This window comes from Barbus barbus (genome assembly GCF_936440315.1).
Source record: "Barbus barbus genome assembly, chromosome: 16".
Taxonomy (NCBI): Eukaryota; Metazoa; Chordata; class Actinopteri; order Cypriniformes; family Cyprinidae; genus Barbus; species Barbus barbus.
In genome coordinates, this window is record NC_136744.1 from 24,179,315 (window position 1) to 24,200,215 (window position 20,901).

Below are 20,901 nucleotides of genomic sequence, written 5' to 3' on the forward strand. Positions count from 1 at the left end.
TGCTGTCCGTCAATAGCGACTGAGCCGTGAGACGAACGTAATATACGATGCTTGTACGCATATTTTTCAGCGCTCCGTGGACGGGTTCGGTGTGGGGAAGCGGCCAATCACTTGGGGTGAATTACGAGCTGCTCTGTTTGCGGTGAAGTATCTGTGATTTATTTACACGGAAGGCTAAATGAAAATGGAAGGAGGAAAGTAAATGCTTTGTCAGGATGGTAATGCGACAGAATTAGAGTTAACTCAGAGCGCTTGTCAGGGTGAAGATAAATATGTGGGTTTTAATTGAAATAATCAGTGACATGCTGGAAAAATGGCGTTTGGTGTTTGAGTCGCTAAAATACATTACAAAACCAGTTTGGTAGCTGCACTGTTGTGATCTGTTCCATCAGTCGCTTTGACCTGGAAATTCATTTTGAGTTTCTACTGAAGGAAACAGGAAAGTCACAGCTTTCTAAAGAAATTATTTTTTCTATTCCAAACCATTGCTGTGATATAATCTTTTAAACTTCTGGCACTTTTATGGCTCAGGGGTTGATTTTTATTATATATATGTTTAATTCTTTTATACATGTATATGAAGGTAACATTAAATTTGACTTGGAAACTTTTTACCATGCATTCATCATTTAGTTGTACTACTTTTCAAATGTCGTATGTATAGATTTGATTGTTTTACTTTTGTCCCAGAGCCAGAATATCCAATATTCAGAATATTCAGCTAATCCATCATAAAAAAAATATATAAATGTTACATTTTGAAACTATTATAATATAAATGAAGAGTAAAAATAAACCTTTTCAATATTTGTGTGAAAATGTTGGATCATGCAACATGGTGTAATGGCTGCTGAAAATTCAGCTTTGTCATCATATGAAAAAAATTACATATTAAAATATATTAAAATAGAGAACAGTTATTTTTTATTGTAAAAAACAAATCACAATATTATTGATTTATTGTATATTTTACTATTTTCTGTATTTTCAATCAAAGAAATGCAGCCTTGGTGAGCATAAGAGACTTAATTAAAATTAATCTAATAATATATTATTAATAATAAATTATAATAATATTAATGTATATGTGTGTGTGTATACAGTCATGGCCAAAAATATCGGCACCCTTGGTAAATATGATCAAAGAAGGCTGTGAAAATGAATCTGCATTGTTAATCCTTTTGATCTTTTATTTAAAAAAATCACAAAAATCTAACCTTTCATTGGATAATAAGAATTTAAAATGGTGGGAAATATCATTATGAAATAAAAAAAATTCTCAAATACATGTTGGACACAATTATTGGCACCCCTAGAAATTCTTATGAGTAAAATATCTCTGAAGTATATTTGAGCACTCCATAGTGATTATGAACATGAAATTATCCAGCCATGGCTTCCTGTTTCACAGAAATATAAATAGGATGGAAAACAAAGCCCAAATTCCCTTAATCATCCATTACAATGAGAAAAACCAAATAATATATTTCTGATGTGCTGCAAAAGATAATTGAGCTTCACAAATTAGTGAAGTGGCTTAAAGAAAAGAGCTAGAGCTGTGAAAATCCCCATTTCCACCATCAGGGCAATAATTAAGAATTTCCGATCAACAGAAAATGTTACGAAACTGTCTGGAAGAGGACGTGTGTCTATATAGTCCTAATGCACGGTGAGGAGGAGAGTTTGAGTGGCTAAAGTCTCCAAGGATCACAGCTGGAGAATTGCAAAAAATAGTTGAGTCTCGGGGTCATAAAAACTTTAAAAAAAAAATAATTGACAAACAGCACCTACATCACCACATGTTGTTTGGGAGGTTTTCAAGAAAAATTCTCCTAGCTCATCCAAAAACAATCTCTAGCATATTCAGTTATCAGACACGACTGGAAATTAAAATGGCACTGGCTTCTATGGTCAGATGAAACAAAAAAATTAGCTTTTTAGCAGCAAACACTCGAGATGGATTCGGTGAAAACAGGGATAAAAAGTACCCCATGTGTGTATTTGATGTTGTGGGCCTATATTTCTGCTGGAGGTCCTGGACATCTTGTTTAGACACATGGCATCATGGATTCTATCAAAAACCAACAGATTAAAAATCAATAAGTGACTGCCTCTGTTAGAAATCTTATAATGGGCCAAGTTTGGATCTTCCAACCGTAAAGTAATCCAAACACAAACCTCAAAAACAACACAAAAATGGGTCACTGAGAACAAAACCAAGCTTCTGCTATGGCCATTCCAGTCCTCTGACCTGAACCCTGTAGAAAATGAGTGAGGTGAACTGAAGAGAAGCACCAACATGGAGCTGAGAATCTGAAGGATCTGGAGTGATTCTGGATGAAGGAATGGTCTCTGATCTCTTGTCAGGTGTTCTCTAACCTCATCAAGCATTATACGAGAAAATTTAGAGCTGTTAAACTGGCAAATGGAGGTTTCAAAAAGTATTGAATAAAAGGGTGTCGTTATGTATGCCATGTATTGGAGAAAAACATTTATTTCATAATGATATATCCCCCCATTTTAAATTCTTATTATCCAATGAAAGGTTAGATTTTTGTGATTTTTTTATTTTTATTTTATTTATTTTTTTTAATAAAAAATCAAAAGGATTAACCATGCAGATTAATTTTCACAACCACCTTTGATCATATTTACCAAGGGTGCCAATATTTTTGGCCATGAGTGTATATGTGTGTGTGTGTGTATGTGTTGATACATGTATATTATTTGTTTATATTTAGAATACAAAAAAGTATTACATTAGCATTAGTAAAACAAAGGCATCATCCATTTTATTCTAAATTGTAATGCTAATGAACAGAAATACAACATTTGTGATGCTGAAAATGACACTGTACTGAAACATTTTCATTTGTGGATTTCTCTTTAAACAACTTGACTCCCAATAATGACTTCCAATCCAAAATTCTTACATTGTCATTAGAGAAAAAAAGGTTATTAGTTTAGTTTGAAAACATTTTGTGAAGTTAGTTGCGTTGCCACTTTTACTTTATCACTTCCCAACTCTGACACACAGAGTTTCACGCATGAAGGTGTCCGTGCTGAGCTGTAATGTGTTTGCTTTATTCCAGGGTGAGCCGGGGCTGATGGGATTACCAGGTCTAGAGGGGCTGCCAGGTGCTAAGGTAAGTGCGTATGAAAGAATCGTGTCACTGGACGCTCTCTCACCCTGTCTGAGTGTCCCAAATTACACACAGCTTTCAACAGCTCAACCAGCCGTTCCACTCTGTACCTTCACGATTTGACATGACATTGCAGTTTTAGCATGTATGAGTGTGTGTATTTGACAGACAGAGAGTTGGAGGATGGTGCACAGACATTCATAATTGATTCAAGCATTGTTAGTATTCTAATTTCACCGCAGTGCTTAGTCAAAGCACTCGAGAATTCAAGAGAAAGACCATGAATACGAGAATACTAGAGAGGGTAGAAATAATAGGCTTCATTAAATCGAGCCCACAGAATGGTCCAGACCCCCCCGACTGCACGTATCAGAGCACTGGTGCATGGAGACTCTCTTTCGTCTGTCTGCCAGAGCAGCTTCCTCCTTTGAGCTGCATCAAACTCGCCCACTCTTCCCAGAAAGGACTTGTCAAGATGTAGTCGCAGCATTTTGCGCGCTCGCCGACTCCACACCAGTCACGTGGCTGTCTGATCTCAAGCTGTTTATTTGCATGCTGTGCCCCAAAACTTAAAAGCAGCTCATTAATTCCTAAAGCCAGCAGAGCACATATGGAGGAAAGAGAGCAGCTCACACACACACAGTGATACTCAAAGAATGATTTTGGAGGACTTGTCAAGCACAGTTGGTTTTGAGAACAGAAAGAAAAGCAATCATTGTGTTTTTCTGACATGCGCTCAGGCGGTTTTGCAGTAGATTCTTCGTCTTACGTGTGTGTGTGTTTGTGTGTTGTAAGGGTGATCCTGGTCTACCTGGTCCACCTGGTGTCCCTGGCCCTACTGTAAGTTATTCTGCTGTTATTTTCCTACTTTCAAATCACTGTACTACACATAAAACTACATATTTAGGAAATAAGCTACAAGCAATAACATAGTTAGTAAGTAAATGGCACAATGCACAACAATATTAATGGCAAAAATGTTCATGAAAACACTATTTTAAGTAAATTTTTGAAGTGCCATCCTTCTGCTAGAGCTTTTCAGTTGGGTATGCATCAATTATGGATTGATTTCAAACACGCTTTTGTGAATAAATAAAAATATGATTCAAAATAAGCTAAATGCATTATTAAGGTAACTTCAAACAAAGCTAAAGGTGGTAATTGTTTTATTGTAAAATTAAAGTCTAACCCATCGACCTTTGTTGAATATTGTTCATGATTGTTCTATTGATATTTATATTAATTATTAAATAAATATAATGAAATACTAATACTTTAATAATACTATTAAATGTAAGCTTTAGCAAATCTCAAAATAAATGTCTGTAGCAACTCATAATGTAATTACATTATTATTGTAATGCCTGAGGCAGATGATACAATCTACTACATTAGACTTTGGAAACTTTTTTTTTTTCCCTTCTTTTTCAAATTTGTTCATAAAAACGAACATACCTTCAATGCCTTTATTTTGATCAAACAATTAAAATATATTTATGTGTAACCATTGTCGCTGTCATCATGCCACGGACATTACCTGAGAAGTTAAAGTAAATATGTCAGAAAACTGCGCTCTTTCAAGGGAGTGCATTTAATGCATGCAAATCATGCAAAGTAGGACTGCCATCTGCTCACATATTTAAGTAGCATTCCATATTAAATCAATACGGAAAGCATCGTGTCACGCCCAGTTTAGGAAGCTAAACAAAAAAAAAGGGAACTCTCTAAATAATATTAGTTAAAACTATAATAATAAAATATTTGGCAAACTCTTCTGTTCCTATTTGCATTTGCGCTCTGGAGAGCATCAGATGTTTATAACGTTTGCAGCGTTGAGCAGTGTAGCCAATCACAGACACCTCCACTGAACCGATGAACTGAGATGAGTGACAGGCTCAGTGCATCTGAAAATATAAAGGGATCACTCTTTCCACGCATTCTAGGCTATCAGTAATGCATTCAGAATTTTAGTGAAAGTGGAAGTGACATATAAAAAACATAGAAAGTATGGTGACCCATACTCGGAATTCGTGCTCTGCATTTTAACCCATCCAAAGTGCACACACACAGCAGTGAACACACATACCCGGAACAGTGGGCAGCCATTTATGCTGCGACGCCCGGGGAGCAGTTGGGGCCTTGCTCAAGGGCACCTCAGTCGTGGTATTGAGGGTGGAGAGAGCGCTGTACATTCACTCCCCCCACCTACAATCCCTGCCGGCCCGAGACTCGAACCAGCAACCTTTGGATTAAGAGTCCGACACTCTAACCATTAGGCCACGACTTTATTTCAGGGATTTTTGAAATATCAAGATTTTAATAAAAGGGTTGGTTTATTTTAATAAAAGGGTTGGTTTTTTTTCATAATGCTAAGAGGAACAATGTCCCCTCACTAAAGCTTAGCTATAGTTTAGTTATTCTATATAAATGCTAAAATGAATCTCAGATATGAACATATCTGCTTAGCCTTTTCATGCACATGGCCTAATGGTGGGGAAGTCGTGGCCTAATGGTTAGAGAGTCAGGACTCGTAATCGAAAGGTTGCGAGTTCGAGCCCCCGGCCGGCAGGAATTGTAGGTGGGGGGAGGGAATGTCCAGCGCTCGCTCCACCCTCAATACCACGACTGAGGTGCCCTTGAGCAAGGCACCGAACCCCCAACTGCTCCCCGGGCGCCGCAGCATGGCTGCCCACTGCTCCGGGTGTGTGTTCACGGTGTGTGTGTGTGTGTGTGTGTGTGTGTGTGGATTTGTTCACTACTCACTGCTGTGTGTGTGCACTTGGATGGGTTAAAGGCAGAGCACCAATTTCGAGTATGGGTCACCATACTTGACAATACGTCACGACTTTAAACTTTAAACATATTTCAATGTGATATGACAATGTTAATGTATTTGGTTTTGGCGGAATAGATCTGCTACATTGCTGCTGAATTGTTGCTGCTGTTGATTATAGCTGTAGTTGTAGATTATTGCTGCTGCTGCAAGCAAGTACAGGAACTTGCTACTGCCAATGCATATGGTGATACGGTGCAGCGAGTGTTTAAGACATACTGCTGCTGCACAAATAGCATATAAAATAACCCGTAGCAGATCTATACAGGTGGAGCTGGGGAAGGTGGAGGGCTTCAAAGATGCTCTGAAAGCGCGCTACAGGAATCTCAAGTGAATACTACTAGCCAGCCATATAAATGCTAGGCAGTAAGCTCATTGGCTGCATATGCAGCATGAACCAATCAGCAACCCGTCATGTTAACAACCCGTCAGCTTGCACCATCTAGAATTTCATGACTGAACTGTATTATTAATTCTAAAAAGGAATATGTATGTCCTTTTAGAATGATTTTGTTTGAGTATACACATACACACAAATTATTTCTAAATGGAAATATGTATTTTAGAAGTTCTGTGCTGCTTATACTTTATTTCCCCACCAATGTCAAAATCAAACCAACGCCCTTGCTTCACCTAACACAAAAAGAAACTTGTCTTTGGCTTATTCTTCACTATAATACTATTACTGTAGCTGTTTATTATGATTATATTTTACAAGTCGTCTTATTAGACCTACACCGATTATACTCATTTATAATTCATATACTTTTATGTGATTTTCTCCTTTCTCTGATGAACAACATCAGAATTCTGGAACGCAGAATATTTTGATACTTGAATAAAAACAATGAGAGCCATGAGAGCATCCATACTGTAGTTGGTACTGTGCTCTACCCTTTGGTTTGGCAATGTAAAAGGGCGTGGAAATCGAGCAATGGATGTTTAAACGCACAGTACAATGTAATTTACTCATGTTTTTATTTTTAAAAAGCCTATTACAATTATGAAATGTGACTATTTTTAGTGAGTTTATAATGTAATAAATTTCTCAATGTAATAATAATGTTTTGAGAAATTATTACATTATGTGCTGTTTTTACATTATGTGCAGTTATTACATTGAGTTGCTACAATGTCCAATTTCCATTGTATACATTATAATTTTGCCAAAATTCACTTGTAGCATTTAAAGTTTTTCTTTTTTATTAATTTTATTCTTTTTTTATAGTAATTTATTTTCTAGCATTTATGCATTTTCCAGTGTTTATGCATTTTCTAGTGTTTAATTTTATTTAGAATAAAGTTTATTTATTCTGTAGTTTTATTTATTTATTTATATTTATTCATTCTTTCATTTATTTACATTTACTTGTATTAGTGCAACCCTATATTATAAGCTAGAATATATACTTCTGTCTCTGACATGTACGATACTGGACTGTAAAATAACTGATATCTTTTTAGTTGTGTTGGATAGGCATATTTAATGCTGCAGTTCCTATGGGATTTTCTTACGTTGAAGCTGTGATGGTTTAGTGGTCTGTCACAAGATAACGGTTTCATATCATGTATGAATTTTTAGACAAAAGCAGTGGATGTTTTAGCCATGTTCTCAGCCTACAGCTGGTTTAAATGGACACCAGGTTTGAGGTCTAACTCTTTCTCTTTGTCGCTCCTGTAACTGATAGGGAAAGCCTGGTCTGCGTGGTGAGCCAGGGAACCCTGGAGAGCCGGTGAGATTTGCTTTGTTGCTTGTTAGCAGCTGTCAGTCATACGGCAGGTTTTGGCAACAGGATGATGCGAGACTGATGATGTCCCATTTTCCCTCCTTGTCTTTCCACACAGGGAGAACGAGGGCCCGTGGGAGAGACTGGCTTCCCTGGACCTGAAGGGCCTCCTGGATCCCCTGTGAGCAATCGTAGCATTCATTACACCTGTAATCTGCAGTGTGCACTAATGAACACCTGCCTGTAAACTGCAGCAGGGGTTTTCAGATGTCTTTATCACAGGACCCACAAATATCAGAATCTTCTTGCGAGGGACATCTTAAATAATATAAAAGCCTCTCTAAATTTGTATGCGGTTCTGTATATTTTCATAGACCAATATATACTGTGAGGGGACAAAATATATATATTATTTATATTATATCATATTTATTTACTATATGTACATTTGTTATTTAAATATATTTTAAAATGTAGTTATTTATAATATATTATTATTAGTATTGTTTGTTATTGTTGTTGTTAATATAATATAATATAATATAATATAAATAATACTTATAATTGCAAAAATTCAGAATTATTAAAATAATTTATGATATTATTATATATATTAAAGAGAATATAACTATATAAACCTAAAGGGAATATAACAATTGTTTAGTGTTTTTGGTTAAAAACGGAGGCTGTCAATGTAAAAGTATAACTGATATTTATTTAGTTTTTAATAATTAAGATCTTCTGTGGTCCCCTTTATGGCCCCGGGGGTCACTGAATCTACCTGTAAGCTACCATTTATGCTGCACCTGGCTGTGATCTACACCCTGTATAATAACATTTAGTTCTTATTAGTTTCTGTCTTCTGTTCTCAACTCTGTGATCTTATAACAGATTGATCCAACGTTTGATCCATCCTTGAATTGCAGACCAGATTTAATTAACTGATTAGTCTGCTGATTGATTCACAGTTTGTCTCGCTGTGAATTCAGAGTTCTGGCACAAACATTCCGTTGGAGTTTATTTTTCCCTCAGTTCTTGATTTCTGCTCACTGGCCTGTAGTTTGATTCATAGTCTGGGCTGTTTCTAAAAATCACTATAAACAAGCATCAGATATACTACATAACTGGAAATATGGAGGTTTAGATTGGCTGAATTACTACGATTGACACTAATATAGTGTGATATTGCAGTATAAAGCAGAGCTCTGTGTCAGATTGTTCTCTACAAACCACAGCGAATGTTTCCGGCTGTAATATCTCACAGAGTAATCTCCTCATATTCTTCTCTGTACTGTGGTGTTAAACCCGACTGATTTGTGCTGTGGTAATGAGTGCAGTCGCTGGGGTAAACGTTTGATTGGCTGTCTCAGTGAAGGAGTACAGTGACTGTACGGGTCTCATATAATTGCTTCGTTATTTGCACAGCCGTAATGCCTCGAGCACCTCCGCTGAATACACAGAATTCCCCTGAGGAATTCCTGTTTCTTCCAGGTGATATTTTGCAATTTATTCCTAGTTTATGTATCTTGAGTCCTAATTGTTCACACTTAACCTTAGTGGAACAATGTGCGCTTAATTAACTACAAGTACAAACTAAACTACATAAAAGCTGACAGTATTTGCAACACATTTTACTTTTGTAATGTGACGTATAGTAGCACCAAGAAGTGTGTGGATACTTTAGACACACTTTAAAATGCATGAATGTCATTGCAGTGGATAATTCAAAATAGCAAAGCATAGATAGATGGATGATGGATGATGAATGAATGAATGAATGAATGATGCATTTATATAGCGCTTTATTGTGTATTGCTGTACACCCAAAGCGCTTTACAATCATGTGGGGGGGGTCTCTCCTCAACCACCACCAGTGTGCAGCATCCACTTGGATGATGCGACGGCAGCCACAGGACAACGGCACCAGTGCGCTCACCACACACCAGCTACAGGTGGAGAGGAGAGAGAGTGATAGAGCCAATCAAGTGTATAGGGATTATTAGGAGGCCATGATAGACAAGGGCCAGTGGAGGGAATTTGGCCAGGACACCGGGGTTACACCCCTACTCTTTACGAGAAGTGCCATGGGATTTTTAATGACCACAGAGAGTTAGGACCTCGGTTTAACGTCTCATCCGAAAGACGGTGCTTTTTGACAGTATAGTGTCCCCGTCACTATACCGGGGCATTAGGACCCACACAGACTGCAGGGTGAGCACCCCCTGCTGGCCTCACTAACACCTCTTCCAACAGCAACCTAGTTTTCACCGGAGGTCTCCCATCCAGGTACTGACCAGGCTCAACCCTGCTTAGCTTCAGTGGGGAACCGGTCTTGGGCTGCAGGGTGATATGGCTGTGGCAGATGGATGATAGACAGATGGATGGATAGATAGATGATGGAGGGATGGATGGATGGATGATAGATGATTGATATATGATAGATGCATAGATAGAAGATTCTGTTGTTTCTGCTTCAGTTGTTTGCTCTTTTCTCTTCGAACAATCATGCAGATCATTGTCCATAACAACTATCTGGTCTGGTCTTATACTATCCCATCTTATTTCTTCACTTTAATGTGTAGTTTTTGTATTCATGTGTTCTTTTTTTTTTCTTTTAGTGTATTTGAGTTTGCCTTTAGATAAAATAAAAATAATAGATAGGTAGATGGATGGATAGAATGAACGATGAACGATAATAAATCGATGGGTGGACTGAATGAAAGATGGATAGATGGATAGATGGATGGATAGCTGGATTTGGGATGGAGGGATGATAGATTGATATAATAGATGGATAGATAAATTATGGATGGATAGAGGAAGATGGATTGATAAATGATAGATGGATGGATAGATAGAATAAACTCTATTTCTCATAATTCTCAACCATTTCTAATCAATTTTACATATTTGCAACTTTATTTGTCCAAATTGAAAACATTTTTCAGAATTAAATTTTTTTTATATCACTCAATACTCTGAGGTGAAAACCTGCTTCTATTTTCACTTCTAAAAGAACATTATGAAAGTAGTTTTCTAATAGCATCTCAAAACTCATGCTCATTGGACCATCTTGTTTTGTATGGACATTATAATCAATTCAAAGTTGTTTTGATTGCAAAGACTGATGGGAATGTTCTGTCTCCCCCACAGGGAAGGCTGGGAAAAGATGGAATTCCAGGCTATACGGTATGTGTGTGTACAGTATATGCATGAGAGAGCTTTGACTTCTGTACTGTGTGTCTAAGATGATAATGTTAGCAGAAAATCAATGCTTTTACTTTCATACCTGCAGCATCTAATAGTACGCTAATATTTTGCCAGCTAGTAGTGGATAGCGGTTAGACTCGGATCTGTGCTGGTCTACATTTATCTCTGTCTCACTCGATTTCTTTCTTTCCCAAGCAAATAAAAACCCAACACCAGTCATTAGTCTTGTAAAGTTTTCAATAATAAGACCGCTTACTCACTGCTAATGCTCTCCAGTGTGGATAAAATCCTGCCCATGAGCCATTAAATCATGAATAATGCATGCAATCACTAATTAAATGTCCCCTACAAACAGGGTTTGTAGTTTCGAAAGCCTGGTCACGTCAAACAAAAAAAATGTTCTGTTCTCTGATGCCTTGTCACAACAGGACACATATCTACGGCAGAACTGTGACAAATCGCACTTCTGCGCTTTACAGCAGTGAGCAGGCACATCAGAGACCTGCCAACACACAACTCGCATATATACGCCTCCGTCACAGACAGACAAACACTGTAAATGCAACATGTATCTGCAGATCTTAATGAGGTGAGCAAGAAAGAGCAGAGGATGAGGTGCAGGGATGAGTCAGAAGTCAGTTCGCTCGTCGACCAGCTATTTTGTATAGGAATATGACAAGGTTTTGAGTTTTAGCTGGTTAGCTTGGTCCGGTTTGCCTCTGCTGGTCGATGTTGTAGCTGCAACATCTGGCAGTAATAATGAAGCATTATATGACCAGTGTTATTTTAGTAGTATTTATGTACTGTTATATTATTTATTATTTTGAAATAGATTTCTGGGATATTCACATTTCATTTGAATATTATTTTTTGTAATTAATTTTAGTCATTTTATTTGTAATCTGACAGTAACATTTCTAATTTTAACATTCTAATTTCTAATTCTCTTTTTTATTATTAGTTTAATTTAGTAATTCAATTTCTTATGTTGTTTTATATGTTGTTATTTCAGATGTATTTCACTTCAGAGTTATTGTATTTAACTAAAGTTAACTATAGTTTTAGTAATTTTAGTACTAATTTTATTTGCTATCTGACATGGTGACATTTCTAATTTTAATATTCTAATTTGTTTTTAGTATTTTAATCTAATTTAGTAATTAAATTTCTAATGTTGTTTTGTATATTATTATTTCAGATTTTTCTAAATTTAGATTGGAAATACATCTCTAAAGTTAACTACAGTTTTATTAATTTTAGCACTAATTTTATTTGTTATCTGACATGAAAACATTTCTAATTTCAACAGTCGAATTCCTCATTTTAATAATTTTCTTTTTTTTTTTTTACTCAATTTAATTTAGTTATTTAGTTCCTTATGTTGCTTTATATATTATATTATATTATTTCAGATTTGTTTAAATTCAGAGTTATTATGGTTAAACTAAACCCTATTTAAACAATTGTTTTACTTAAAATAAATGTTAACTGAAATAAAAAATAAAGTATTTTAAAAACATAACTTGTTTTGGAAATGTCAATGTATTTTATTTGCCAATTGCCAAGGAATATTTTTTTTTTGTTTTGTTTATCTTGAAGTACTGAAATAACTCCAACTAAATAAACTAAAACTATCACATAACATTTTATAAAAACTATATAGACATAATAAAAATGACAAAATGCTCCAAAAATTACTACTTTAAAACTAAAGTGAAAATATACAAATAAAATCTAATTCAAAATATTAACACAAACTATAATAGTATAGCAATGATACTAAAATAACATTGTTTTTGTTAGTTTTATTTTTAGTTAACTTGCATTTTATTTGTTTAACTTGATTGGCTCAAGCAGAACAGAGCAGAAAGATGCTGGATTTTAAATCGTGATTTTTCAACAAGCGGTTCCCCCCTTTATATTGTCTCTGGATGAGTCAAGGTTCAAATGGGTGTGGATCATCTGGAGGAAGTTCACTGGCCTTATTTTCGCTTTCATTCACGTCACCATCTTCTCAAATGGCACGACTGTGTGTTTGCGGGGTGTTGGACCACTCATTGAGATTTCCTCTATTTTCTTTTCTTTTCCCCCTCCCTGCTTCGTTCACGGATGAGCCGTCTGTCTCTTTCGATGGTGCAACAGTGCCATCTAGCAGGAGGGATGTTTCTCGGTCCTCTCCGTTTCATACTTTTCCATCTCTTTTATGGCAGGGGCTGAGGGAAACACAATTCACTGGGCACGGTGATGGCTTTAAGCTCTCCTCATCAGGAGCCTGGGAATAGAGAGGAGGAGAGCGAGTGTTAGACATTGATGGGGGTGTGGATGAAAGCAGATGGTTGTGGATGCTTTAACAACCCCAGAGCCCTCTCAGAGGAGATGGAGAGAGAGGTAGAAGAGAAAGAGAGATCCAGAGGTCCATGGCTTTGATGAGTTTGGGGAGAAAATGGTCATTTGTAAATCCTCCGAGCTTTTTTGCTCTGGTCTCGACTGAATAACTGGAAAACTTGGCCCATTAAAGCGGCCAAATAATTTCATTCCTCTAATGCGGCTTGGGAGCGGTCTATGAAATATAGTGCAGTTTAGCCCGTCTATATGTATGAGCGTTTACTTCAGAGACCACAAAAATGTGCTTTGACGTTTGATAGATCTGACAAAAACCACCCTTTGGAGACATCCAGAGGCCTCCTCAATATGAAAAATTATTCCTTAAAAATAATAATAAAATATAAATATATAAATAAGAAAATGTGTTTTGTGTGTGTATATATATGTGTGTGTGTGTGTGTGTATATGTGTATATATACTGTGTGTATGTGTATATATATATATATATATATATATATATATATATATATATATATATATATATATATATATATATATATATATATATATATATATGTGTGTGTATATGTATGTATGTATGTATGTATGTATATATGTGTGTGTGTGTGTGTGTATGCTTGTATATGTTTGTGCTTTTTTTCCTTCATTTCTTAGATTTCTATTTTATGCATTTTCACAGGGAGCCACAGGCAGAACTGGAGACAGAGGTACTAAAGGAGAACGGGTGAGATTTCATATTTTGTTTTGATGGATTACATGCAGTGTTGGGGAGTAGTTAACTACAAGTAGCGACGCTACTAACTTAACTACATTTTTCAGTAGCTTGGCAGTAGCTCAGTTGCTTTTTAATTAAACAGTGTAGCTTTTCCAGTAGCTAACTACTTTTTGCAGCAAGTAGCGGTGTAGCGCGAGCAAAAGCTACATTGCATTTTGTCGAGCCTGCGCGAATCAGCGCGATGCAAGGATATTCTTCTTGTTAGATTACAAACTCATTTTTTGCCATTACCGCCACCTGTTGTTTAATCACGCATCTTGCGGCTAACGGTTCACTGACGTACAGAAGTGGGTTGACACACCCATATTATCCATGATGGAGCCAGACGTGGCGGCACATTTGGCGGATGGAGAAACAACTAATGTTAATTACCCATGGCCTTATTTGTCCAAGTTCATGTCTCTCAAAGAAACGACAAGTAAAGGTTACACTTTTTGTAACAGTCTGAGATATTTGAGTGTTGTGTGTAATAAAACCATAATTAAACAGAAATCATATTTGTATTGCATTGTTTTAAACACTAAATATTTTACTTAAAACATTCCTCAGACACTTATTCAGTTATTTATAATATACGTTGTTCAAAAAAATAAAAAGTAGTTTCAATGTAGCTAGCTACTTTTTGATAGTAACTTGTAGTGTAGCTAACTACTTTTCCAAAAGGGTAGCTTGACTGTAGTTTAACTACTTTAACTTACGAGTAGCTTGTAGCTTGTCAAACTACAGTTTCAGAGTAGCTTCCCCAACACTGATTACATGTACTATAAAAGGGTCAGTGTGACAATCACTGCCGCTGTTGTGTGAACAGCATGAAAGAAACCATTTTGTTATTGTGACAAGAAAGCTATAAAAGGAGAAATAGACAGAAGAAAGCATATCATTAAACATATCAATAATCCCAAAAAAAAGTGTTGCTCTATTAATGACTACAAATCTCTAATCTCCTTGTAGTAGTTTATAAGTTATATGGTGCAATGAATGTAATACACCCAGATGCTATTATCAATTGAAGTGGAGGGAGCTCACAATAGCCAGCTTGTGTTTTTTTAGATTCTGCTATTTATATTCTGGTGTTGCCTTTGCAGGGAGATCCAGGGATTCCAGGAGAGAGAGGAGTACAGGGAGAAAGAGGCAAACCTGGAGAAAGAGGGATCATTGGTCCTCAGGGGCAGTCTGGACAGAAAGGAGAACCAGGCACACCTTTAACACCAGGGAACGTCAATCTGTTGGTATGTAAATATTCCTCAATACAATACAAGCCATAGAGAGAGAATGTATTATCTGTTAAATTACTGTTTCTAAAAGGCTTTCCATTTTGACTTCACCACACATACAGAAACATTTTAAGGTTGAATTGGTTTTCTTCAGGCCTGCTAATACTGAGACCAACACATATGTATTAGCACACAGTGTATACACTACAATTGTACACTACAACAAAGTTTAGGGTCAGTAAGATTTTATTTTAAAAGTGTTAGTTTCTTTCAAAAAGGACAAATTAACTGATCAAAAGTGACAGAAATATTTTGTAACATTATATATTTGTACTAATTCAATTGTTCTTTTGAATTTTCTATTCATCAAAGAATCCTGAATAAAAAAAATGTATCACAATTTCCACAAAAATATTAAGCAGCACAATCATTTTCAGTATAGAAAATATGATGTTACTTGAGCACCAAATAAGCGCATTGATTTTTTTTCTTCTATGATTTCTGAAGGATCATGTGACACTGAAAACTGGAGTAATGGCTGCTGAAAATCCAGCTTTGCCATCATAGGAATAAATTACATTTTCTAATATATTAAAATAGAAAACATTTATTTTAAATTATGACCATATTTAACAATATTGCTGTTTTACTGTATTTTGTATCAAATAAATGCAGCCTTGGTGAGAATAAGAGACCATTCAAAAACTCGGAAATATCTTACTGGCAAGTTGTGGCAACTTAATATAGGCAGTATTAATATTAATAATTTTATACATTCTTAAAATCTTGATGTTGTTTGTATTAAATGTCCTAGAACCGATTTTTAAGTATATTTATTTAAAGATTTGTTTAAATTAAATTTGTACAAAATTTGTTGAAAGTTTCAATGGTTTGGTTTAAAAAAAAAAATGATTACATACATTACATACATGCGTTCACACCAACAGAGATCTACAGCAATAAACCAACCGCCAATCGTTGGTTTGCATTGCAAGTTGACGGTCGAAGCATTTTGAAGCAACATCAGCAGTACATGAGCATACATTTTTTGTGTCAGGAAAACAGATTCAGTGTCAAACAGTACAGCCCATTTGAGATCAGATTTTCAGGAGCACAGCCAATCAAATAAACCGTATAGGGCCTTCAGCAGCATGAACACCCACTACAATCAACTGTACAGCCACCCGATAACCTCCAGCAATAAAATCACTGTCAGCGTGAACCCTTTCCAGATTACAGTGACTGCGTACTCCTCTGGAGGTGGAGCATATCTTTGACCTCCTTAAAGATGCAGTTGCTGTCTTTCTCCCAATCTGCACCAGCCTCCTGGCCCCCATCCCGAATCCATAACCGCAGGTCGCCCCACGCTATTCAGAGGGCAACTGTCATTGATTGCTTTGTTGTGCATAACACACGCGTGAACACTCCAGAATAAATAATTAGGAGCTCTACATAACAATAATTACCCACACGTGTTTGCAAACCCATCAGCCTCTGAAAAGCACAGTCTGCAGCAATGAGCCGCCTGCTGTGAGGCCTATATCCAACGCTCACACTCCCAATCAAACAAACTCACAGCCATGTCACTCAGGAGGGGACTATTAGGAGTGTATTGTGTGTGTCGCGGGAGTGGAAGTATATAGTAGCGGCAGGAGCTCTACACAACTCCACATCTAAATCATACACACAGAGAACTACAAACATTAAAGGGAAAGTTCACTCAAAAATTAACATTCTGTCATTTACTAACCCTCAAGTTGTTCCAAACCTAAAACTGATTTTCTTTTTTCTTTTGAACACAAAAGGTGATATTATGAAGAATGTTGGTAACCAAACAGTTGATGTTAGCCATTGACTTTTATAGTAAGGAGGTCATCAACTGTTTTGGTGAACTATCCCTTAATGTTCTTTGAAGGATGACAGTTTTTTATGGGATTTAGAGAGTTTAAAAAAAATGAAACCATGTTGTTCCAGTATGACAGACTTTCTTCTGTTGGCAGAGGCAGACAGTGAAGTATTTTTACTTTACTCATGTAAATTTAAAAAGTATCTGTAGTTTATCAGAGCATTTTTCTTTGGAAAAAAAGAACACAGTGCTTCAAAAAGAACACAAAGTGCAATACAAATAGCATAAAAATAATCATTATATGCTTCTATTCATGAGTTTAGGGACAGTAAAAATGAATTAAACATTTTATTCACCAAGGATGCATAAAAGAGTTTTTTAATATATATTTTATATTCATCAAGGAATTCTGGAAATATAAAGCAGCATGATCGTTTTCAACACTGAAAATAAAAATAAATGTTTCCAATTAAGAATGATTTCTGAAGGATCATGTGACACTGAAGATTAATGATGCTGATATATATGAAATTTACTGTATTGAACAAATAAGTGCAGCCTTGGTGAGCATTTTTAGAAAAATTGTTAACAAATCTTACCAACACCAAACATTTAAAAGGTAGTGTATGACAACTTTCTGTGAGCAAGAGACTAAATTTTGAGTCATGATCATTAATTATTTTGTGAACTGGATAAACTGAATCATTGAAAAGACCTGACTTAAAACAAGTACCTTTTATTTCATGAATCAAGCATCACAGCTTCCTCAAAGTTTTATGAAAGTGCCAAGATGAGCAACGCAGGGTTTTTTTTTTCTCAGTGAATAACAACTTTGAATGTTTACAAACAGAAAATGATGCTAGACTCACCAAGACCATCTCAAAGCAACCATTGGGACTTTTTGTGCCAAGTTTAAATGCATGCAATCATTCGCTTTCTCTTTTTCTGTACATTTTGCACTGTGTTGCTACCTAGCAACCTTGTAAAGTCTCCTTTCCGTGACACTGTCTGCAAAGCTTTTCATGTGGATGTCAAATTGGCGAATGACGCTTGTGTTATTAGGTATGATAAGGCCCTGACACGAGTCACGTTAAAGGGCTTTTAGACTGATCGCTGAATCCCCACACTCTGAATATGCATTAGCCCATTTCCTTTTAACCCTCCACAAGTGTTCAGGTGAGGAATGTGAGGATGCTGCATTTGCAGCCCGAGGCACAGAGCGTCGCAGGGGCCTCTGAGCATTTGACAGAATGGCCTTGAATTGTGAAAGGTATGTTTTTGATTGGAAGGAAGCAGTTTGTTTTCCTACAAGATGTTCTTCAAAATTCTGGTCTCCTCCTGTGCAGAGCAGTGATCACAAACGGTAAGATGCTTTGAGGAGAGATGTTGATTACGCCATTATGTGTCATCCATCCCTTTATCTCTGAGAACTCCAACATTTCTCAGCATGAATAAAACATGAATTGCTGCCATTTTGTAGCTGCACTTTTTAATCTGCAAATCATGTTGTGCTGATGTTTGTTTTCCCTCTCTGCTGCCTTTTTTCCTCTTTCATTTCTTCTTGCAGGGTGATACAGCTGCCTTGGAGGAAATTAAAACATTCATCCGAAATGAAGTATTGCGTGTATTTGAAGGTACATCATCTGCCGCCGCTGAGGTGTTTTGTTGTGGTCTCCACCGGTAGATGAGGAATTTTTTTTAGCTTTCAGTTTTTTGTGTCTGTGTGTGTGTGACAAACTTTGTAAGACATTTAAAAGACAGTCATCATCACTGAGGGTATTGAAAATAAGCTCTTTTCCAGAGGACTCCAAAAGTAAGAACAGTTTAAGATAGTGACCTCTGTGTTTCCAGCTTGTTTTATTGTCCACTACCACAAAAAATGACCTTAGACTTTTTGCAATTTTTAATATAATTTATTAGCCTTTTAATTAACTTTTTTTCCCCCTTTCATTTTACAAACCGAAGGACAAGTTTAAATTTGAACTGACAGCTTGTTTTCTGTTCTATAGAATAGAGATATAGTATTTATACATAAGATAGATAGATCTGTTCTATGATTTTATAATATAAATAATATGCAATAGTAATGTAATTCAGATTCTTAATTCTGCTTTTTTGATAGATAGATAAAAATTTTGTTAAAGGGGTCATATGACGTTGCTAAAAAGAACATTATTTTGTGTATTTGGTGTAATGCAATGTGTTTATGTGGTTTAAGGTTAAAAAAACATTATTTTCCACTTACTGTACATTATTGTTGCTCCTCTATGCCCCGCCTTTCTGAAACGCGTCGATTTTTACAAAGCTCATCGTTGTGAAAAGCGAGGCGTGCTCGGATTGCGTTGTTATCCAGTGCGTTGTGATTGGCTGAATACCTCAAGCGTGAGACGGAAATGTTACGCCCTTCACCGTATTGTGATGCCGTGTCGACACACAAACAATAAAACCCATTATAAACAAGGCATTTGTTGCATCCAGTGGGGACATAATTACTGATTATAATGACTTAGACTGTCTTTTTACCATGTCTGCATTTATGATCGGCGAAACGACAAACAACAAGCACTACTCTACACTGCTCAAAACTCGCGTTTGAATAGTCATTAGCAGAAACGTACTTACAGGCTGTGAGTCAGAAGCGACAGACTGTCCTTGCAAAGTTGGAATTGCCTCACTTTATAGAAACAGCCTTTGTGCAAGCCAGCATTGTAGGCTACTCTTCCAGGTTCAGGAAATAGTCCTCCGTGAAATGCGCTGCACACACTCTAATATTTGGGTTGAACCGTTCTGGAACAGTGTTGTAAATACAATTTAACCACTGATTTCTAGTGGTGCCCTCTTTTGGAAGCCCAAACAAAGTACTTTCATTTTCACAATGAAACGCAACGTCTCCAGGACATGGTGTCGGGGGCAGCAACAATCCTACAGCGAGAATAATACTTCCGCCTTCTTTCATTGCGTAAACATTTGGGTGGTGTTTTGCAAATCTTCCCACACCGTGACGTAGACATGTGGGGGCATGTTTAAATGAGCCGTTTTAGGGGGGCATGGCAGAGTCTTAACTTTTATAAAGAATATCTCTTTGGTTTTGAGTCTTTAGTCTTTGCAACTTCAGGGATCTTATCTATGCACAAACAGCTTGTAACACTCCAAAGAGAAAGGAAAACTTGAAATCGCATCAAATGACCCCTTTAACTAACAGTTATATATACAATAGTAGTGTAATTCACATTTTTAATTCTGCTTTTTTGCAGAGAGGTTTTCAGACAGTTACGCTTCGCTACACAAGACACCAGCAGCTATATTAGCAGCGCAGGGTCGACAAGGCCTTCCAGGGCCACCCGGTAATGATGGCTCCCCAGGACCCCCTGGAGATCCAGGTCCCCAAGGTAGGAGCCAAAACCCGAAAGACTAAACATGGTACGGACCTCTTTATGCTGCTCCTATGATGGTCTCGTCTCACACAAAAACCTAGATGCACAAGACTGTGATTTTATTTATGTGACTCATCTGTTTCCCCAGTATTAAGCTAAGTTTTTTTGCTTGCTTCTCAAGGATTCCATTTTTTTTTTTTCTCTCTCTTGGTGGAAAATAGTGTGTTATGTATGTATTTTTAGTTAGATTTACTGCATCAGTTGCTCCTCAGATTGATTGAGTTACGCTGAACTGAGCAGGTTGGGGTAATTTTGCTCTTTTGGCCGAGTCAAGCTTTGAACCTCAAGCTCAGAAAACTAGAAAATGAGCAAGACGGTCCTCACTAAAGGCATGCAAAAATGGCCGCTGATTGCGATATTGGGTGTAAGACGT

At 36.6% G+C, this 20,901-nt stretch overlaps 1 protein-coding gene across 1 annotated transcript in view; it reads left to right on the plus strand.

Moving 5' to 3' along the window:
• LOC306882572 (uncharacterized protein) overlaps nt 1-20,901 on the plus strand; it is a gene marked incomplete at its 3' end in the record, with an annotated part of 150,379 nt that overhangs the window by 125,067 nt on the left and 4,411 nt on the right. Inside the window, exons 39-45 of the mRNA XM_079437294.1 lie at nt 3,093-3,146; nt 3,939-3,983; nt 7,665-7,709; nt 7,822-7,884; nt 15,120-15,263; nt 18,662-18,728; nt 20,349-20,483. Of these exons, the coding sequence (XP_079293420.1) occupies nt 3,093-3,146; nt 3,939-3,983; nt 7,665-7,709; nt 7,822-7,884; nt 15,120-15,263; nt 18,662-18,728; nt 20,349-20,483 (553 nt within the window). The remainder of the gene's footprint in view (nt 1-3,092; nt 3,147-3,938; nt 3,984-7,664; nt 7,710-7,821; nt 7,885-15,119; nt 15,264-18,661; nt 18,729-20,348; nt 20,484-20,901) is intronic.